The sequence below is a fragment of the Miniopterus schreibersii genome (assembly GCF_964146895.1).
Source record: "Miniopterus schreibersii genome assembly, chromosome: 5".
Taxonomy (NCBI): Eukaryota; Metazoa; Chordata; class Mammalia; order Chiroptera; family Miniopteridae; genus Miniopterus; species Miniopterus schreibersii.
The window spans coordinates 90,063,843-90,086,488 of record NC_138106.1 but is presented as its reverse complement, the minus strand read 5'-3'; the positions used below and the strand labels follow the sequence as shown (position 1 = coordinate 90,086,488).

Here is a 22,646-nt window from a genome sequence, read left to right as displayed (position 1 = left end):
TGAACTCCTTTGGCTTTTTCTTGTTTGGGAAACTTTATCTGACATTCGATTCCAAATGATAGCTTTGCTGGGTAGAGCAATCTTGAATATAGGTCCTTGCTTTTCGTCACTTTGAATATTTCTTGCCACTCCCTTCTGGCCTGCAAAGTTTCTGCTGAGAAATCAGCTGACAGTGTTATGGGAGCTCCCTTGTAGGTAACTAACTGCTTTTCTCTTGCTGCTTTTAAGATTCTCTCTTTATCTTTAACCTTTGGCATTTTAATTATGATGTGTCTTGCTGTGGGCCTCTTTGGGTTCCTCTTGTTTGGGACTCTCTGTGCTTCTAGGACGTGTGTGTCTATTTCTTTCACCAGGTAGGGGAAGCTTTCTGTCATCATTTTTTCAAATAGCTTTTCAAGTTCCTGCTCCCTCTCTTCTCCATTTGTCATCCCCATGATGAGAATGTTGGCACACTGGAAGTTGTCCCAGAGGCTCCTTACACTATCATCATTTTTTGGATTCTTTTTTTCTTTTTGTTCTTCTGATTGGGTTTTTTTGCTTCCTTATATCCCAAATCGCAGATTTGATTCTTGGCTTCACATACTCTACTGTTGATTCTCTATGAATCATCATTCATTTCAGTGAGTGTACCTTCATTTCTGACCGGTTCTTTTTATGCTGTTGAAGTTCTAAGTTCCTTGGGCATCCCTGTAACCAGTGTCCTGAACTCCACATCTGGTAGGTGGCTCGTCTCCATTTTGTTTAGTTCTTTTTCTGGAGTCTTTTTCTGTTCTTACATGTGGGACATGTTTCTTTGTCTCCTTGTATTGGCAGCCTCCCTGTGTTTGTTTCTGTGTATTAGGTAGAGCTGCTGCATCTCCCGGGCTTCGTAGAGTGGCCTAATGTAGTAGGTGGTCCCCTCTCCTTCTTGCCCCCCCCCACTCCATGTGGGCTGTGTACACCTCCCTCTTGTAGTTGAGCCTTGATTGCTGTTGGCACATCAATGGGAGGGATTTACCCCCTGGCAGATCAGCTACAAGGACTGGCTACAACCACTGACTACCAACCTCCAACCACTGTGAAGGATCAGCTATGCAGGGGCCCACCACACAGAATGGGACTTATTTCAGCAAGCCTAAGGTGCCCGCTGAGTCCACCCCTTGAGTGTGTTGCTTGTGGAGGTGGTCGGGTGGTGGTGCTTCGACATGGTCTGAAGCTCTCCAATGGGTGTGCTGGCTCTGGGGCCTCCTGGGATGTGCAAGCCAAGTCAGCCATCAATCGTGTTCTGCCCAGGTCGGCACAGTATGAGATACAAAGTGATCTGCAGGTGGTTGCTACCTGTGCTGGACTTGGAGGTGCCCAGACTAGGCCCAGCTGTGAACTAAGGCCAGCTACTGCTGGTGTCAGGTCTGGGGCCATTTAGAGAGGTGTATGGGGCTTGCTGTGGCTAGATGCTGCTTGTTTGAGAGATTTTAGAAAAGTCTGAAGCATGAGCCAAGACAGGCCATTAGTATGGAAAAGCCACTGGAGCCAACTTGGGTGAGCCTGGAAGCTGGCTGGGGCGGGGCGTCCGAGAATCACCAGGGTGAGACAAACAGTGGCTCCAGCCTGTTTGCTCTGTGGGAGAGGGTTCATCTAAGGCACAATGGCCTGCGCCAGCACTTCTGTCTTGAGAAAGCTGCCCTGCCCATAGCTCTTGCCCTGATGCTGAACAATTCCATTCCTCCCTGTACAGCTCTGGCGCCTTTGGAGCTGCTGCCCCAGTGCTAGAGCTCAGGGGGAGGGAGTGTGCGCAAGCCCAGGTCAGGCCTGTGTCTGTTTTGTTTGTTTATCTCTACACTCCATCCTTGTCCCAGGGAGTGCTTACCGGGTGAGAGAAGCGGGGGCGTGGACAGGCTGTCTTCCCGCAGGGCCCTGCCAGGGCGTCGAGCCCGCCACCTAAGTGTGAGTCCTGGCAGGGAACTGAGCCCACAGCCTTTCAGTGTACAGGACAATGCTCCAACCGACTGATCCACACAGGCCAGAGCTGTGGGAGCCTGATAAGAAAAACCTCCTGGGGCTCCAGCAGCCCCCCCTTCCCTTTCCCTCAGTCTCAGTCCCCGCTGGTCTTTCCAGCCAGAAGTTATGGGGATTTTTCTTCCTGGCACTGGAACCCTGAGCTAGGGAGCCCAGTATGGGGCATGGACCCCGCTCCTCAGGGGGACCTCTGCAGCTAAGATATCCCTCTGTATTTTTATCTGCCATGTGAGTGTGGGAGCAGTCCATTCCAAACCTTTGCCCCTCCAACCAACCTTGATGGGGCTGCTTCTCCAAACCCCTAGTGGTAGGACTTTCATCTGACTCCACTTCAGGTGATCCTGAATGATGACTATTAGCTGTAATTTTGATGTGGTTGTGGGAGGAGGCGAGTACCATGTTTACCTATGCTGCCATCTTGACTGGAAGTCTAATTTCATTTTTCAGTTACAGTTTACATTCAATATTATTCTATATTAGTTTTAGGTGTACAGTGTAGTGCCTAGACAATCATATACTTACAAAGGGATCCCCCTCTTCCCAATATTTCAAGTACCCACCAGGCACTATACACAGTTATTACAATATTATTGACTATATCCTCTGTGCTGTCTTTACATCCCTACGACTATTCTGTAACTGCCAATCTGTACTTTTTAATCCCTTCACCTTTTTTACCTAGCCCTCAAACTCCCTCCACCTGAAACTAATATAGTATCACGTCAACTGCAATTGAGAAATAAATTTTAAAAATAAATTTAAAAGGAAAACAAAAAGAATCTAACCTACAAACCTTCCCTTTGTTCCTTTACCACAGTCTGCCCACTGCCAGAACAGACCTTCTCAGAAGAGTCCCCACCCACAACATCTCGGTATTCAACTCGGATTCAGTGAAGAAGTGAAGGTCTGTGTGCAGGGCCAGCAGCACAGATGTGTCCCAGCCACACCGGCGCACACGCACACACACACACTCACACAATCTGCAGTCTGGACCAGGAAGCCATACCTGCACTCAAAGTCAAGCAGGAAGAATGTCTCCCACTGTTTATAACCTGGTGACCCAGGAGCCTCTCCTAGCTTCCCATTACTCACAGGTCACTTCCCAAGCAGGTACCTTTACCAAACACAATCCCTGTGAACAGGCCTGGAGTTGGCCTCCAGGGACTACAAAAGCTCTCACCTCACCGGCCCTACTGTAGAGACGAATATGCACGAGTGGCCATGGCCTCCCTGCCACCAAGGGCCTGGGGTCCACCTCAAAGGTGGCCCAGAGCTCTTTAAGCTCCCTCCCCTCCCCCCAGCACCAACCTCACTTTCCCAGCTGGAGCAGCCTTCTGTGGGGAACAGTAGGGCTGGACACAGGGAAGAAAGGAACAGAGACTGCCAAGAGGACATCCTCACCTTCAGAGTCCAGAGCCTGGACCTTCAGCTCCAGGGGCGAGTCCTCCAGGTAGAGCTCACGGGTTGTTGAGACGATCTGAATGCCGTGGATGAGGTCAACGATGGCATCACAGCGCAGGACCTGGCCTGTGGCTGAAGGGACAGGACCCAGGGGTCAGACAGAAGGCAATGCCATGACTGCCACCCCACCTCCAGGGCCTTGTGGGTCAGATGGTCTTATACTTTGGCAAAAACTAGAGCAGCCAACAAAGCAAGCACCACAAAATAGGGCTAGACGAACCAAATTAAGCCTCCAGAAGCCAAGCAGCTGACCGGTACACACCCTCCTGAAAGTTAGCATGGACTTCCAGAACCTCAGGGGTATGTTCATGGCCCACCTTGCGCCTTTCCCACACGAGCGCCTGCATTAAAGCTGAGTGCAAAACACTCCTCTAAGCCTCACTCTGTTCAGGGTACAGCCACAAAGATACATGAGAACGGCCAATGTACACTGAGTAGTATCCAAAAAGACAGTGCTGTTCCGATGCCTGTCCCTACCCTGAGGCGAGGAACTGCCCCCCCCGGCAGTGTCTATCGTCTACACTGGTGTTTTCACATAAGACTACCAACCTCATCACCAAAGAAAAGGGCTGTGTTCCCATGCGCGTATATGCTTTACTTGCTCCACAAATAAGACACACAAATCCACTACCTGGAGAACTCCCTAGTGCAAGAGTAGCAGCACGTGACTCAGAGCCACTCTGACCATTCTCCAGGCACCATGTAACGCTTCTCATGCAGTTAATGTACTTTGCTAGAAATCCATGCAGCACCACTTATCAAAAACCTTAAAAATATTCACATGCTGTGTTACCCAGTAAAACTTGGACTCTATCATTAGTTAGAAATGGCCTGAAAGAAGCCAAAATAATTATCTGAATAAGAATTTTTATTTTCTGTATAACACTGACATAAACATCTAAAAACAGCATAAATGTCCAACATAAGGAATGCTTGCTAAGACTATTACTCAGCCTTTAAAAATAATTCTATAAGGAGATGGAAAACTTTTCATATCACATAAGCTGGGAGAAAAGCATGACAGAAGATTACATAACTTTCTAAACATCTTACAACTATAATATGCTAAATTAAATACGGGGAAGTGAATGGATTGCAACAACTTTCTTCATTTTGATTCAATGCTCACTATAAGTTGTTTGCATAATAAATACTGAGAAATGTAAGCCAGCCTCTGCGACAAGGAAAACAGTACAAAGTGCTGTCAGGAGGGAACAGGGTGGGTGTTGCTTGCTCGGGGCCCCTGGCCTGCCTGGGTGTGCTCGGAACCAACAGGAGGCAGAAAGCACCTCAAAGGGCTCTGGTGGCATCTATGGCTGGGCTGTCAGTGGGGTGTTTTCCATATCGCCCCCCCGAGGGACCACACAGGCACTCAAAGCCCTTACTGATATCCTCTGCAATGATGATGCTTGTCAGGCGGGCGGGCTGGGACAGACGGGCCTGTACCACCGCCTTCTGGGAGCACTGCTGCTCATCCAGGCCCAGCGGCTCGATGCTGGCCACCTCTGGCCGGGTCGATGACCTGTGGTAAGAAGAGAAGAATTTACTCTCTGAAGCCACCCCACAAAGCACAGCTGGCACCCGAAGCCAAAGCCACAGCCCCATCTGAGGCTCTGTCCCAGACTCAAACACAGAATAAAGGTGGCAACTTCAAATCCAGAGGAGAAACGGGGCCCAGCCAAGACCCCTCTAATAGGAGAACGGCAGCTTGTGGAGCTGGGACATCTGCACACACTCCCCAATGAATAATCCAACAGGGGACCACCAACTGGGAAGCCACTTCCATGTCCGACAGAAGGTTGCTTCACGAGACTGCTCTATGGAGTGGGAAATAACTGCACCAGGAGAAAAGCTGCCTCTGGGCTCTGGTGAGGAAAAGCTCGGTGTGCCTGGCACACAGCAGGCTCCAACATTAGCTTCCATCTCCAAGTAGGTTCCACCAAAGCTGAAGATGACCAACCATAATGACCACAATGACTTAGAAGTCCCTCTGTGATGGAGCCGACATCATGGCGACGTGGTAAGTAAGGCAGATCAACAAACAAATGAATCAGCCAAATGTTGAGGCGGCTTCCCAGGGAGATGGGCCTCCAGGACAGGGGGATGAAGGGGCAGCACGACTCTGGTAGGCATCCAGGGTCAGCGTCATGGCTTCTCCCCTACAGCACGTGAAACAGCCGTTCCGAGTCAAGGTGAGACGGGCGCGAGGGGTGTGGGCACAGTGCACACAGCGCACAGGGCAGATGAGCGCTGCCCTCAGCTGTCTGCAGACAGCTCGGGAAGTCTCTCTGAAGTGGCCGCTCAGTGACACCACCCAGACACTGGTGCGTCAGGCAGGGGCCCTGAGGCTGAAAGCAGCGAGGCCTGCTCCAAGAATGAAAGGGCTCCAGAAGATAAGGGGTGCTGAGCTAGAGCGGACAGGCAGCTGCTGAGGTCAGGGGTTGGGGTCAAGGACACAGGAGGTGTTGAGGCCTGGAGCCACTGAAGGCCGCAGTAAGGAGCTTAGACTTACTCACTGGGGGTCTGAAGCAGGTGAACATTCCAGCCTGATGTACATTTATAGAGCAGAGAATAAAGAGCTGCCCTCAGTAAACTTGCAGGGGGACGGGGGACCCAGAGAAGGGGCACCCATTGTGCAGAGGGTCCGAGGCTCCTTCCCAGGGCTTCACTCAGCACAGCACCCAGCAGAACAGACACTGCTTCCTTCCCGCCCTCTGCTCAAACTCACTGAAACATCGATTGGCTGGGATATTCAGAAGGAAACTTATAAAAACTGCCTGGTATTAAAAAGCAGTGATGTGAAACACACCCAAACAGACATCTCCAAGTCCTCCTGTTTGATGCCAAGTGTCTCTCCCAGAGCCAAGTCGACACAGCAGTGACTGCAAACACACCTAAGGGTGCTCCGATTGCACAGAGGTCACAGGTACCCGAGCCGCTGGCAGGGAGCCTGAGGTGGGCCCACACCTCTCCAGAAAGTACTCTGCAAATAACCTCACCCACAGTTAGGGAAAGAGTGTAAGCCCTGAGGAAATGCATCTGTCGTCCCCTCAGTGAGGGACTTCTGAGAAGAGAGCTTCAGAGACTAAGGACAGACAACAAAATAGACAAGAGCACATAAGAACTGAAGGAAGACCTGTAGCAAGATGCTCACACCATGTTAGAAACACACCCATTTAACCGGTCGCAGCTCTGGAGCTCTAAGAGCATTTTCAAAGGACGTTAAACCTTCCATACATGTGTGCACACACACGCATGTACGCACACACCACACTTACTGTGGAAACAAGACCAAATTAGAAAGCTCACACCGATCAGAGGAGACAGGACAAATAAGTGCAACGCAGACCCTGGGCTGGATCTGGGAACAGAGAAAGAACCTTAGTGGGAAACTGGTTAAATCCAAACAGCCTAGAGTTTAGTGAATTGTGGTGTGCCAATGTCAATTTCTTCATTTTGACAAGCGTTCCTGGTTAGGGAAGACGTTAACATTGGGAGAAGCTGGGTAAAGGGTTTGCAGGAACTCGGAATTATCTTTGTAACTTTCCTGTAAATCTAAAATTATTCCAAATTTAAACTTTTTTTAAAAAGACTGGAAAGGGAAGGATGAATAGGCAGAATATAGAGGACCTTTAGGGTAGTGAAACTATTCTATATGAGACTATAACACAGGTCATTACCCATTGTCCCAACCTACAGGATGTACAACCAAGTACAAACTATAACATAAACTATGGACTATGGACAGTAATGTGTCAGTGTAGGTTCCTCAGTTGTAATACATGCACCACTCTAGGGCAGGATATTGATCATGGGGGATGCTGAAGGGAGGGATGCTATATGGAAAATCCATAATTTGGCTCAATTTTTTTATGAACCCACAACTGCTCTGAAAAATAAAGTCTATTGGGAAAAAATAAATACAATTCACCATTGCCTGCTTTACCTTGAAAAACAGTGTGGTTTGTCTTAACGGCTCCTGGGGGCTAGAGATCTGGATTCCCCGTCTGGGATCTAAGTTCCACTCCCCCTCAATCTCAAGAACAAACTAGGGGCAACACCTCTTCTATCACTCCCTCACAGCAGTGACTTACACTCAGGCAGAGCCCCAATGTATAATCAATACAGATAAGAACAGAGCTATCCCAGTTCAAGTTGAAGAGGCAGGAAACCCTCTGTCCAGCAGCCCAGCCCCTCCCAGGGCTGCCCGCAGACGCCCAGGCAGCTGTGCAGCCTGGCCGGGAACCAAGCACCTTTCCTTGTGTGCCTGCTGTTTGCAGGGCTTTGTTCCTACACGTGAGGTCCCTAACGCAGCCCTGTCCAGTGGAAACATGAGGAGAATCATATTCAAAATGTTCTGACTTATGAAAAAGTAACCATTAAAATTAACCTAATAGACTATTTTTTAGAGTAGTTCTAGGTTCGCAGCAACACTGAGTGGAAAGTACAGAGACTTCCCTATGCCCCAGCCTGCCCTGTGCACAGCCCAACTACCCGCCTGCCCCACAGGCGGTGCATCTGTCAGAGCTGATGAGCCTGCAGGGACACTTCATCGCCCACAGTCCACAGTTTGCACTGGGCTCACTCCTGGTGCCGTACATTCCATGAGTACTGTGGTATCCTACAAATCCTCTCTGCCAAGTCATCCCTATTTTTTTTTTTTAAAACATATTAAAGAAAAATAACAGGTGAAATTAAATGTTTTTAATCCTCCTCTGAGGATATGTTTTCATTGCTTTTTAGAGAGAGAGAGACATCAATGTGAGAGAAACATCCATCGCTTGCCTCCCGTACGTGCCCTGACTTGGGATCAAACCTGCAACCTAGGTATGTGCCCTCACCGGGAATCAAACCCACCACCTCAGCTCCAACAAACAGCCACCCAGCCAGGGCAACCAGTGACGTTAGTTTTAATAATACATGTTACTTAACCCAACACATCCCAAACATCATATGGCCCCAGTGAAATGTCAAGCACTCCCAAGAGTGGTGAGTGACCATGGGACCGGACAGCCAGCTCTGAGGACTGGCCTTCATGAAGGTGGTCTTCATGATCTCTGCCAAGGGCTGGCTGAGGGTGGCAGGAGCTGAGCGCTCCTACAACCTTTTAAAGGCTCTTCGTACTTAAGGCTGATGATGCTAGGACAGTCAGCGCAGCCTGGAAATGAGACCAAGCAGCCTTACCTCCAGCGGCCTGGGGAAAGGCACCAGGGGGCTGTCCCAGCCCGAAGACAGCCAGATCCTAGAGGTCCTACGCAGGAAAGGAGCCCCACATGGGCCCAGAATGGTCTGGAATCCCTGTACCCACTCAACCTGGGCTGAGCTCAGTGCAGTGGGAGCCAGACTGGTCCTCACAGGGCTGCTGGGAGGGTGGAAACTTTCTAATAAATGCTAAAGTGCTGAGAAAAGTCAGTAGCAGACATAGCAAACTCCCAGGGTGTGGACAGCCACATCCCCCGCTCCCACTTTCACTTGGGAATTTTCTCCGGGCTCCAGAACACTCTGTCTGAAGCTGGAAGGGCTCACCCCGACCGTTGGCAGAGGTCTATGACAGCTTAGGGTAGCGCTTCTGTTACCAGCAGAACATTCTTTAGTTATCTGACTCTTTCCAGGACATTCTGAAGCCATTTGTTTTGGCTGTACTTTTAAGAGGCACAAAAAACACAGAACCGAGCAATGACGTGTCCTTGGCTTCAGGGAGGCTCCAGTGGACCCACACTGTGACCTGCCCCCACTGAAGCATGGCCCCTGCTCCAACAGCGCAGTTCACTTGGATGCAGCATCACGTTCTGCCAGAGAAACAGGTCCTGGCTCTTTTGGCTTTCCTGCTGAAGAGCCTTCTTCTGCCCCTAGTTTAAAGTAACCAGCACTCTACACAGAGGATGCCGACTGCTCCAGCTGGCACATTCCTGGCTCCTCCGTGCATCTCAGCTGCTGATGGGCATGTCTGTCCCACCTCCCACACTCCCAAGCCCACACAGAAGTGTTAAGGTATTTCTCTGGGCCCCCAGATGTTTGGATAAGATTAACATTTAAACCTGCAGACTGAGTAAAGCAGATTGGCCTCTCTAAGGTGGATGAGGGTTGTGGTAGGTGGCACTCAGTGATGGCAACATGGCCTTGCTCAGTCTCTGTCTGTTGGTATCTGCTGGAAGGTGAAGTCCTAAGACAGCAGGGTGCTGCCACTCACCAGCTGTGTGACCCTGAGCAAACTACTTAACCTCTTTGGACCTCCACTTCCTCTTCTATACAATGGGAATAAAAATAGTACCAGCTGTAAAGGGCGGAGTGGTTTAGCACAATAATAAAGCTCTCATCACAGGGCCTAGCATACAGTAAGCTCTCAAGTTCAGAAAACAGGAGGAGGCTCCCAAAAAGGGGCATGTGGCCCTGCAGTGTTTGGCATGATTCTGAGCACAAGAGCTCTGCTTTTTAAAGAAATAGAGAAAAGGTGGGGCCTTCCATATTGTGACCATGTATGCTTGACCCTGTATGTCCTTCTCTCAGTGAAGCCTGGCCCCGATCCCTGTTGTCAGGGCCCCAACAGCGGCCTCCTCAACGCCCCCACCCCACCATCCTCAGAGCCAGAAGCAAAAATTCAGGCTCAAGAGCAGGTTCCTGGCCCACGGAGAACTTCTGACTTCAAGTCTAACCTCTGCTGAGAAGTCTCTTCCTCCCTCCCAGCTTCCCACCTCCCCGCCTCCATTCCTTTGCTTATGCTGTTCACGCCATCTCCCGCGCCTTCCCACCCACCTCACGCTGCCCACTTTCATGGCTCACAGCCAAGGGCGAGTCTTCCATGGACCCACCCTGGCCCTCTTCACCTACCCTCCTCTCGGTTCCCACAGCACCACTGATCCCTCTTGGGGCCCCTAATTCATTCATTCATTCATTCATTGAAACCACATTTCCTAGGTTATGTGCCATGTCCCAGGTACTGTTCTAAGTGCTGGGGATACAACAAAGTACTAAACACACACTAGTCCTCACCTTCACAGAGCTTACGTTCAGTGGGCAGAGAACAAGAATTAACAAGATGAGTGAATGTGGGATCTCAGAAAACAGGGCCATGGAAACATAAAGCAGGGCAGGGAAAGGCTGTAATTTTCAGTAGCATGGTGAGAGCAAGCCTCACAGGGAGGGTGCTGTGGGAGCAGAGACCCACGTGTCTGTAGAGGGCAGGTGTGAACCTCGGACAGCTGGAGGACAGTGTCTGGGGAAACAGGTCAGCAAGTCCCAAGGCCCCAAAACAACGGCTCGGCAACGGTGCTTTCCCTCAGGCACTGAGTGGGAAAACACAGCTCGCAGCTTGTTCATTTCTTGCCCCACTGCACTAGCATGTGACTCTGGCACATGTGTCTGTAGATGCCCTTTACTGGGTTATGAACAGATTCTCTTCTATTCCTAGTTTGCTGCAAATTTTCATCATGAATGGCTGTTGAGTTCTCTGCACCTATGGGGACCATTACATGGCTTTCCTTCTTCACTCTGCTGATGTGGTGAATCACTGCTGCTTTTGGGACTGTTCAACCAACCCTGCGTTCCTGGCATTTACCCCAGTTGTTCCTGACATAATACCTTTTTATGTTTCTTGGCATTGATTTGCTACTGTTTTGTTAAAGAATTTTGTGGTTTTGGTATATGGATTTCTTTTACTTGTAATGTTTTTATCTGGTTTGCAAATCAGTGTAATGTTAGCCTTATAAAAATGATCTCAGAAATGATCATTCCTCCTCTTTCCTGAAAGAGTTCATAACGAACTTGTACTATTTCTTCAAAAATGTTCAAAGAATTTACAGGTAAGGCCACCTGGAATTAGAGTTTTCTTTATGGGAAGGTTTGTAATTATAAAGTTACACAGAGCACCAGCGGCTCTCTACCTTTCCAAGTGTTTTCAGAACCATCCCCTAAATCCTGCACAGGAGGTGGGTCCAGCGCACCCACCTGAAAGCTGGGGAGTTGCCTCCTTTCCTCTCAGCGTTCTCACTGATCCCCTATGACCTCCTCCCAGACCACAGCAGCTCTCCTGAAGCACCCCAGGTGAGCCCCAGGTATAGCTGCCCTCTCAGCACACACACCCACACACACACACACACACACACATACACACACACACCAAACAGCTCATAACAGGTAAGTGAGGCCAACGCACACACATGGGTGTCATTCCTGTAGGGGACCTGTGCTGGGTTTGGGTGGCCCAGCCTCCACCACCTCTTTCAGGAACAGCATCCAGCTTTTCTGTGGGTACCATCTCTTCTCCAGTCTCAGACCATGAGCTCCAGAGTGCTCATACTCCTCTGGACACTGGGAAGCCAGTGACCAGGAACAGGCAAATTGGCTGTGTGTTCCCCTTGCTTGACGGGGTTCAGACCTGAGCACGTGCCCCACTAGACTTGACTCTCGGGGCTACAGGGCTACCCCTGGGGAGCATCTGGCCAAAGTCAAGACCTGAGGACGGAGAGGACAAGCCCCTGCAGCACAGATGCCCAACACAGATTCTGCCTGGCTTTTAGGGTTATGAGCCAGAATAATACGCCATTGTTTTATTTAAACTGTTGTGGTTGGAGTTTCCTGTCGCAGACAGTCAAAAGAATCTAGACAAAGGAAATCCCCGACTGAATTCTTTTAAGGCTTGCTGCCTTATTTCATTCAAACTACTGGTACTATTTTTTTTTAAAAGAAAAAATGCTTTCATTTATTATGTGCTTAATTATGTGTCAGGCACAGAATGAAACACATCACAAATATTTCATTTGCATCCCAACAATTCTATTAAAACCCCCATTTGGTACGCGAGGAAACCTCTGCATGATGCTAAGTAACCTGCCCACGTTCACACTCTGAGGAAATGACAGTCCAGCCTGGCTCCAGACCCTGGTCCGGACTGTCCTACACCCTGTGCCCGAGGCACACAGACGATTCAGAACAAGGACAGAGGCTCCCACCACCGCCTGGGGCTGCCTGTGGGGAGGGGCCGAGCCCCAGGCCTGGGCAGATGGCCTCAACCTCCTCCTCACACAGTCCACTACCCACGTGTACCCTTGACCCTGCTTCTGAAGTGACGCTAACTTTTCTAAAGCCGCTTGGAGGAATCAGGTAAACCAACCATTAGCTGAGAAGTGCTGGCTCATTTCCTCTCTCACCTCCCGGGTCAGAGCTGGCTCTAGAGCCAGTGACCTGGTTTTGAAAGTGGCTCTGCCACTAACTGCCTCTGAGGCCCCAGGTCCCCGGCTCCCCCGTGCAGCGGCAGCTTTGTTTCCAGGGTTACATGGAGAGTACATGCAAAGGGATTAGCAGGGAAGCGGTTCTGCTATCTTGGCTCCTCTGCCACACCCCTCCCTACAATAATCCAAGCCCCTGCCTCTGGCGACAGGGGCAGCTGCCGGACACCTGCCCCTCTGCAGGCCCTTCCCCGTCTTTGGGCCTCTCGCTGTACGCGGCCCGCCCGGATCCGGTCACACCCAGGTAACCCTGATATCCCTTCCGCATTTCTTCCTTCCAACTGATTCTTCTTTATGGAAGTAATACTTGAAAGGAAACCTGTATCACTACTGTAAATAGAAAGCCCTGTCACTTGCCTACATCTGCAGGCAAAACAAAGATGAATCAAAACAATGTTAGTAGATTCTGGGAAGCAGGGGGGGTGCGTGGGGGGCACTGCTGCCTGCCAAGGTTCTAAGCCATCGGCCTGCTCCCTCTGAAGACAGACAGCCTTACAGGCTATTAAGGACAGAATGGCGGCTGCAGGGGCTGGAAGGAGGGCATGAGGGCTCAACATCTGATGGGTACAGAGTTTCAACGGGCATTCGTGAAAGAGCCTGGAGACGGATGGCAGTGATGGCTGCACAGCAGGGAATGAATTAACGCCACTGAGCCGGTCACTTAAAAATGCTTAAGAGGATAATTTTACAATATATATATTTTACTTCAATTTTTAAAGAAAAAGTGTAAACAACACATTGGAACCAGAAATGCACTCTTATTTTGAGGAACTTTAAAGGACTGAACCGGGAAACAGTAAAGTTCTCCCAATCTTAACGTCACATGGGGCCCCCAACACTGAATGTGTCTGGTGCTCTAGGAGGCACTGGTTTTGAGGGAGCTGCTCCCCACTCTTCACAACATGGGAACAGGACCTGAGCAGGGGAGCCCCAGGACAGGTGAGGCTCAGGCCAGAAAGTGACAGTGAAAAAAAGAACTGAGAGTAGTGCAAAGACTGGGGCTGGGTGGGCCGGTGGAAGTGGCAGCCCACCCTCTCCCCACCTGCAGGTGCACCCCCTCCCACCCCCACCCCCCACCCCCGGGCAGAGTTGGGGCCTGCAGGCCGGAAGATGAGAACAGGGAACCCAGAAAGAAAGCAGGAAGTAAACAACCCAGGCACCAGGTCAACTGAAGGCAACACCCACTTCCAGGCACCTCCATCTGTGGGTCTCAAGAAAAGAGGTGAGCAAGGCCCCACCAGTCCTGCAGGAACGAAAGCTGCAGGCCGCCCAGCAGGCCGGATGCGGAGGGGAGAGCAAGGCTCAGAGAACCAGTCCCAGGCTAATGCCACCCAACTCCTGAACCTGACAACCCCTTCCTGTCTCCTAACCACAGGCCACAAGGTCCCACAGGCCGGCCCCTGCCAACCTCTCTAACCCTGTCTCCTAACACCCTCCCCCTCACCAAACCTGCCCTGTTTGTGCTCTTCCAACAAGCTCAGTCCTCCCCAGGCCTCTGTACCTGCTGCTCCCTCCAGCTGGTCCTGCTCAGGTCCCAGTTCAGCTCCAGAGGCCTCTCCTGACCCGACCGCCCCCTCCTTACTGCCCTCGCCTCGGAAGCGCTCATCACAGCACACTGCTCATGTCCTCACAGACCTCTCACCCTAAGAACTGTGGCCCTGTACTTCATCTTAGTTTAGTCTTGAACTCCCACAATCAACTACATGCTCCAGAAAACCCATCCTGGGTTTGTGGTCTCAGCTCATGCTTGGAGGGCCAGGTGGGGGGAGGGGGTACTGTTTTGCAAAGTCCTGTTAATCAGGTATGTTATCTCAGATGCAAAAAAACAGGCTTAATTAAGGTGAAGGCTAGCTTTTGTCAGGGAAAAATGCTGCCTTAGGACGTGGCTACACACCAAAAGCTGCTTTTAGATTTTAAAAGTTTTAATTTCAGACCACCTTCTGCAGTTATTTAGGTCTCCGAGTTTGCAGGCCTCCCCTGAGCTAGTCAGGTTAGCATGTGGCCCATTTTTGTCCACAAAATCAAGAAACAGGAAGACTAAACTGTTCCTTCGCTCAGGCATGTGATTTCAGTAAATTTGGAGCTTGACCTCGAATTCAAAGGATGAGCAGAAACAACCAAGGTTCTGTTGGGGTCAGGAGTATTAATCATGCTCTGTTGACCATGATTGTTAGCTATAGTTATAAGAAATATTAATCATGTTCTGTTAACTCCAGTTGTTCTGTTCTGATTAGGAAAAAGCACTTTCTAACCTGGCTGGGAGTTGTACGCCCCTGGACATGGGAGTTCACCTTGAAACGCGGCCCATACTTCTTTTATCATCATGGGAAGATTAACAGCTTTGTTCCTGAGAAAATGGCCTGTCCTTTGAGACCGACCCCCGGCCCACACTGCTTGTAACCTATAACCATTACACCTTGCCTACTTCCCCACACCAGTAATTCCTGCTTTCCCATGTAATCTTTGTCCTTCTACCCAGTATAAGCAGCTGGCTTATGGGGGAGAGAGAGCAGATTTTCATGGATGACCCCCTGCTCTACCATACTGCCCAAATTACTGGAATAAACAATCACAGAGGATACAACCCTGTCTCTGCTTAATTGGCTCAAGTGGTGACAGGCAGCCAGGACCCATTGTCGTCCAGTTTCAGTTGAGGAGAGTTTACACTTTGAACTTAACCATGAGCTCCTTGGATGAAGAGGACATGTCCCTCCCAGGTCTAGATTACTGCAGGCACACAGCTTGTCCGCATGCCAACTAAACCACGGTTTTCAACCGTGAGCCACAAGAATTTTTAAAACATGCACTACCTGACTATTTAGTCAGGGGTAATGACTTCTTTTCCCTTAGATTGTCAAATAAAAAACTGACAACAGCCAACACAATAGCCATCCGATATGAATCAAAATTATACCTATATTTTTGTGAGATCAGCAAAAACTACATTTTTTGGTGTGCTACAAAATTTTTGTAATTAGTTTGTGTGTGTGCTGTGAGATGAAAAGGTTGAAAATCACTGAACTATAACAACAGATGATGAAACTAGGAACAGTGCTACTAAAAATAAAGAAAACAGCTGAGCATCGACCTAGGATGCAGGAGATCACAATTCGATCCTGGTCAGGGCACATGCAGGGTGAGGGCTTGATCCCCAGTGGGGGGCGTGCAGGAGGCAGCCGATCAATGACTCTCTCATCATTGATGTTTCTATCTCTCTCTCCCTCTCCCTTCCTCTCTGAAATAAAGATACATTTTAAAAGAATAAAATAAAAAATAAAAATAAAGAAAACATTTTCAGTACTAATTGATGGAAGATTTTTCTGTAAAGTTAAGGGAGAAAATCACAACCACTAAACACCTCTGAGAAGTAGGATGAGCGCTCACACACTTCCAATAAAAACTATGGGTCAGATGCAAAACAAGTTATAATGCACTTAATGCTTCTCTGATGCACCAGAGACTAAGAATGTTGTTTTCTCCCTCTCTCTTAAGAAGCTGTATGTTAGATGGGCCAGATACAGAAACCCAGGTACAAAAAACTCAGATACAGAAACCCACCAGGGCAGAAAGCCCCAGATGCCTAGCAAGGGACAAAACTGGGAAAACAAGAACCTTGTCTCCAGGGGAACCTATTCTCCCCCAGCGTATTGCTGGTCATGAGGTTTAGACCCCGAGTGTTTCCTCCCTGAAGATAACATACAGGCCTCAGCTGTATTTCAGCTCCGGTTCCAGAAAAGCAGCAAAACCGGACAAGTGGCCCTGTGGCTGCCTCAGGACCAGCTACATTGACTAATGACCCTGAAAGAGCACCCCTGGAAAGCTGATGAATATTCTATTAAGACACTCCTCTGAGACCTCCCCTAAGCTTTCCACCTGCAAGAAAGAGACAAATAACTTTGCCTACGAAAAGGGGCCACATGCTAACTTGAAAAGCTCAGGGCAGGCCTGCGTGGCAGCCTTGAAAACTCAGACCTAAAACAACCACAAAGGATCATCTGAAATTAAAACTTTCTAACTAAAAGCAGTTCATGGCTGGTAGTAATGTCCTAGGGCTGGTATTTTTCCCTAACAAAGGTTAATTTTCACCTTAACCAGGCCTCTCTGTTGTCTTTCTGCATCTGAGATAACCAGATTAACATGCCTTTGCAGAACAAGGTAATTTTCCTCTTTCCAGACCCTTCAAACCCTTCAAAGCACAGGCACCACCCTGCAGAGACCACAAATCCCCAGATTGTTATCATGTTAGTTGTTGACTATTAACTATCCTGCACCCACCTAAGTAAGTAAAAGATGTATGTGTCCATCACTTTACTTTTTATCCAGTTCCAGAGGTCCCACCACCTTTGCTTTCTCCCACCTCCCTAATCTATCACCAATGGATTTCAGGTGATCTCCTCCTTTGATTGTAATGTACTGCTTCTCAATATGTGTCAACAGTTTGGCTCAAACACAAAAATTTTTCACAGGTTTGAATGTTCTCTTACATTAACAACACTCAGAACAAAGGACCCAGCTCGTTCTCCCCACCTGGGGAGCGCACCTGTGCCACCTCCTTCCCCCTTCTTCCCTCTGAGGCAACCCAGGAGACTTGCAACTGGGGGAGCAGCTCGTCCCAGGCTCACCCCCTGAACCTGTCCCAAGGCCCCCTCTCTCTGACTTCTCAGTGGCCAGAGCAGCCCAGCCTGGGCTCTCCTGTTGCCTCTTCCATGCACCTTCCTCGTCTCACTGTCCCAAGTCTATTTTGCTGCCATCATGGACCCAGTGCCCTTTGGCTCAGTGTTGTGTAGCCTTCCCTTTGGATATCCCATCCCCCATCCCATTTCCTTAAATAAATTCTATTTTTCTTTATTCTCCATCTGAGATGGCTATTTAGCTGCCCGAGCACCACTCACCTTAACCTTTCACTATACAAGTAAATTAAAATACCCCTAGTCTACCAGCTCCTTTCAGAAGAAAATACAGTTGGAAAAAAAAAAAAAAGATTGTTACTTGAAGGGGGGAAAAAGGACAGCTATAGAATCTCAGAGGGAGTAGCACACAAATACATCCAAAGGGACTCATATGAAGCAAGATGTTTTTAATAACCAGCTTCCTCTTTCTTGCCAATAAATTAAGGGAATAGACAACTGCAACCAGAGAGTGAGCATGCATCTCCTGCAAAGCATGGACTAACAGCTAATCTTCTCACACAAGACAAGGCCCTGGGCAGGAATAGAGAAAACTTAGAGGTAAAGATCAGCCTCTGACAGCCAGCCAGAAACAAGACCCTGCAGGCACAGAAGACACTAAACCCACGACGCAGTTGGCTGACACAGCATGTCCTTGCAGAAAACCAAGTGCAAGTAAGGAGGCACGCTGCCCTGGGCGCCACCCGCGCAGGATGACACTCACTCACACTTCTCTGTAATGGGACCCCACAACACTGGCCCAGGTTCGCAAGGGTGTATCGTGGGGGGCGGTGTCCAGGTGTCAGGGGCAGAAATATTAATCATGCTCTGTTAACCAGGATTGTTAGCTGTAGTTACGAGACATGTTAATCATATTGTTAACTATGTTCTGTTCTGATTAGAAAAAACACATTCGAACCTGGCTGAGAGCTGTACGCCCCAGGACATTTGGAATGCAATCTATTCTCCTTAACTGCCTAGGACCATGGAAAGATTAACAACCTTGTGGCCAGAAAAAAGGGATCCTAGAGGCCCCCACCTTTCTGCAAAGCCCCAGCCCACATCCCCTCCACCCAGAGATGCCCCACCCTTTGCAACCCCCAGGCCGCATTTCCTGTAACCCGTAAACCACTATACCATCCTTACTCCTCCTGCCCACTTCCCCATGTGGTCTCGTCCTTCCACCGAGTACACGCAGCTGCTTGTGGAGCGGGAGCCCAGCGCCTTGACGCCCGTGCCCTTCTGCTCGCCCGCGCTGCCGGCATCATTGGAATAAACGCTCATAAATGACCCGCTCCTGTCTCTGCTCAATTGGCTGAAGGAGCATCAGGTGGCAGGGACCCTCGCGCCCAGCTTCGCGGGCGAGCCCACCGGGGGCAGCGCTCCGGCCGGGCCGCACCGCCAGTCTCCCGGGGGGCGGGGACCCGAGCTCTCCAGGCCCGTCTGTACCTGGGGCTCAGACCTCACCCCCACGAGTGTGGGGTCCCCAAGTCCCTCGGACGCCGGGGATAGAGAAAGGGCTGTGGGGGCGTCGGGGCTTGTCCGCTCTGGAAGCCCGGGGGCGAATCCCCAACCACCCGGGTCGCGCTCCCCACGCCGAGCGGATCCCCGGCGTCCCCTCCGAAGGACCTCTCCTCGCAGGGCTTGCCCCCCGGGATGCTGCGGGGACACCATCTGACTCGCGCGCCTTCCCACTTCCCCACCAACCCGACTCCCACGCCCCGGCGGCGCCACTAGGCAAGCTGGGGACACCAGGGCCTGTCCCCTGCTCCGGGCACCGGGCAAGCGGCCTGCGGGCCCCGCCTCTCCCCGGGGCCTCCCGAGGGCCCGCCCCGGGCACCCTGCGCAGGAGCGGCGACCGCGCGCCGGGTCACGCTGGCCCCGCGCCCGCGGCACCTGCCCGCGGAGCCCGGCCGGCGCCTCACCAGCGGTAGCAGCCCTCCGAGGCCTCCAGCGTGAAGTTCACGCGCGTGCTCCGCGTGAAGGGCAGCAGCACCTTGGGGATGTTGAGCTTGGCCGCCGCGGCGGGGGCGCCCTGCGCCAGCAGCACCGAGAGCGCGAGCAGCAGCCGCAGCGGGCCCGGCACGCGCGCCGCCATCCTCCCGCTTCACCTCTCGCGACCCGGCGGCCCGCGCGCCCCGCCCACGCGGCCGGCAGATGACCCGCGGGAGCGAGGGGCGGGGCGAGGGCCGCGCCGGGCGTAGGGAGGGGCGGGCGCCCCGGGACGGGCGGCGGGAGGCGCGGCGCGTGCCCGAGCCCCCGGGGGCAGAGCCCGAGCGCGCCTGCGGGGCGCCGTGGGGGACGCGGGAGGCGCCCAGCGGTTCTCCGGCTCCCACGCCCGCACCGTGCTTCCGGGCTGCGGCGGGCTGCGGGCGGGGCCCCCGGGCGTCCCGGGGCGGGGGCTGCGGGCGGGGCCCCCCCGGGCGTCCCGGGGCGGGGGCTGCGGGCGGGGCCCCCCCGGGCGTCCCGGGGCGGGGGCTGCGGGCGGGGCCCCCCCGGGCGTCCCGGGGCGGGGGCTGCGGGCGGGGCCCCCCCGGCCGGCCCGGCGCGCGCAGGTCGGACCCAGGAGGCGGGAGCGGAGGGCGAAGGGCCCGCGCGGGGCCCGCGCTTCCCGAGGAGGGACCCGGCTCCGCGAGGGGCACCGGCCGAGCCCAGGGCGCCGTGGCGCCTCCTCCCCGCGCGGCCTCGCCGGGCGCCCGCGGCGCTGACCTCCCGCGGCCCGCGGGTCCGAAGCCCTCGTGGCGCCGCGCCCCCGCCTCCCGGCAGCTGCAGGGAGGTTGCCCGCAGGGCAGATGGGGGCGTGGGCACCCCGGAGCAGACCTGCCCCGGGGACTGAGGCCAGCGCCCCGCGCCCACCGCGGAAGCCCCGGCCTCACGGTCGCCGTCGGCCCGGGAGCTGTGCGGGCGGGTCCCGCGGGCCGGGCGCGGGCGTCTGTAAAACGCCGACCCGCTGCGGGGGGACGCGGCGGGAACAGGGTGAGCCAGGCCCGCGTGTGAACAGCACCCAGAAGTGTGCGCAGAATGGTGACCAGGAAGGCACAGGGACGCCCCCGACAGGGAGAAGCTGGATTGAACCGCGCCCGGAAGGCTTCGTGGAGGAGGTGGCCCCTGGGCTGGGCCTAGGCGGGTCTGAGCCTGCCCCTCAGGAGTCCTGGGCTTTGGCATGGTGATGAGGGGCGTCTTGGGGTCACTCTCAAAGCCAGAAGCCCCGGGCCAGGGAATGTGTGGGTTGGGGGAACCTCTAGGTACCCCGGAGCTGGGAAGTCGTCGCGGGGTGGAGCCAGTGCTCTGGGAGGGGGAGCTCCAATGGGTTATTTTCTCCGAAGAAACAGAAGAGCTGTGTGGAAAAGCAGCCAGCCCAGAGGGGCATCTGTGAGGAAACCTGTGTTCTTGTTTGTACATTTTATTGATTTATTTTACAGTCGGGTGACTTAAATGAGAAAGGCTCAGAAGGGCTCAGGGTGAAAGCGATTCCCCGGCTGTCCCGTCACCCAGCGCCTTCTGGAGAGCAGTGTCTTCTGCTTGAGTAGCTTCCAGAGGAAGTTTATGCGCATACAAGCCTGTACATTTAAAAATCAAGGTGTAACTCATTATGTTCCCGTTCTGCCCGGTTAAATTGGCAAACCAGGAGCCTCAACAGGCAGGTAAATAAATGAAAGAGACTAGGCAGGGCATTGGGAGACGCTGGCCCACTAGGATCATGAGCCTGTGACCCCTCTTTCCAGATCTTCTGATTATTCAGGAAAAATCAGGAACATGTGTTTTTGTAAGTGAAACATCCTGATTGCAAGTGAATGAGATTAACTTATTTAAAACAGCCTTGGCTGCTTTGCCTCAGTGGTTAGAGCATCAGCCTGAGGACTGAAGGATCCCAGGTTCGATTCCGGCCAAGGGTACGTACCTCAGCTGCAGCCTCGGTCCCCGGTCCCAGTCAGGTCAGGGCTTGTGCGGGAGGCAACCAATTGGTGTCTCTCTCACAACAGTTTCTCTTTCTCCCTCTCTTCCTTCCACTCTCTCTGAAAAGCAATGGAAAAAATATCCTCAGTTGAGAATTTAAAAAATAAATAAAACGTACACACTGTTGGACATTTACTCCAGAAAAATGAAAACTCATGTTCACTCAAAGACCCATATGTGAAATGTTCATAGCAGCTTTAGTCATAATATCCCAAAGCTGGAAACAGCACAGAGGTCCTGCAGTGGGTCCGTTCACACCATGGAATATTGCTCAGCACAAAGCAAGCAGCTGGTGGTGATACAACAGCTCTGATGAACCTCCAGGGAGGATGCTTAGTGAAAAAGCCAGCCCCAAAGCTTATGCACTGTATAATTCCGTTCATGTAACATTCTTGAAATGGCAAAATTATAGAAATGGGGAGCAGATGAGAGTGTGATGGGGGAAGGCCAGGCCTGTGGAGGCAGAGAGGGATGTTGCTATAAAGAGGACAACCTGAGAAATCCTGTGGAGGTGGGATGCTCTGTGCCGTGACGACACTGATGTCAGTGTCCTGGTTGCGATTTTGTCATGTGTTTTTTGCAAGATACTACCATTGGCGGAACCTGGATAAGAGGCGTATGGGATCCTTCTGTATTATTTCTTACAAGTGCATGTGAATCTACAAAAATAAAGTTTAATCACACAAACAAAAAGCCAACACACAAACAGGCCTAACAAAATAATCTGGGTGGACACCGCTTGCTTACCACCTGTGTGCTTAATTTAAGGCAGGCAGGAAATTTCCCCAACAAAAAACAACCAATGGGAAACAACAAAACGATGGACAAACATTTTCCCACTTGAGATTTGCCCCTTTATATTGCCTTAAATATGTCCCTCTTACCCTGTTTCAGTTGCCTGTGAACTGACAAGGGATGGTGTCTGGGTCATAGCCAGGGGACACCCCCCTTCTCTATGTGGTGTTTCCAGTCCCTGCCATTGACCTTATCTGGATATCAAATGCTGAGGCAGCAGGCAGTGGCCGGAGCAGACCACCCCCCCAAGCACAGAGGCCCTCAGGGATGGAAGAGACCCAGATTTGTGTGAGATGGTTGTCTACCTGATAAATAAAATGAGACAAGAAAATGTTTCCTGTGACTTGTATCAGTGCCTCCAAATTGTTCCTACCACCCTAAAACCTCTCACAGGATCTGAGTACTGGCTGCACTGTCATCTCCTATTTGTCTTTAAATCAAAATGTTTACATATATTTATTTCAGAAGAAAACTTTGTCACTTCTGTAAATGGAAAAACAGCATCAGTTGCCAATAGAAGTAACCATAAAGTAAATCCAACGAAACA

General features: G+C 51.6%; 1 protein-coding gene across 2 annotated transcripts in view; it reads right to left on the bottom strand.

Moving 5' to 3' along the window:
• Positions 1-19,476, bottom strand: part of NUP210 (nucleoporin 210) — a 94,606-nt gene extending 75,130 nt beyond the window's left edge. Inside the window, exons 1-3 of one of the 2 annotated variants that reach the window (XM_081138598.1) lie at positions 19,273-19,476; positions 4,842-4,978; positions 3,397-3,528 (exon numbers count right to left, since the gene is read on the bottom strand). In XM_081138598.1, coding sequence (XP_080994724.1) covers positions 3,397-3,528; positions 4,842-4,978; positions 19,273-19,445 — 442 coding nt within the window. In that variant the 5' untranslated portion in view covers positions 19,446-19,476. The remainder of the gene's footprint in view (positions 1-3,396; positions 3,529-4,841; positions 4,979-19,272) is intronic. The other variant, XM_081138597.1, reaches the window with a different exon arrangement.
• Between the last annotated feature and the right edge of the window lie 3,170 nt (positions 19,477-22,646).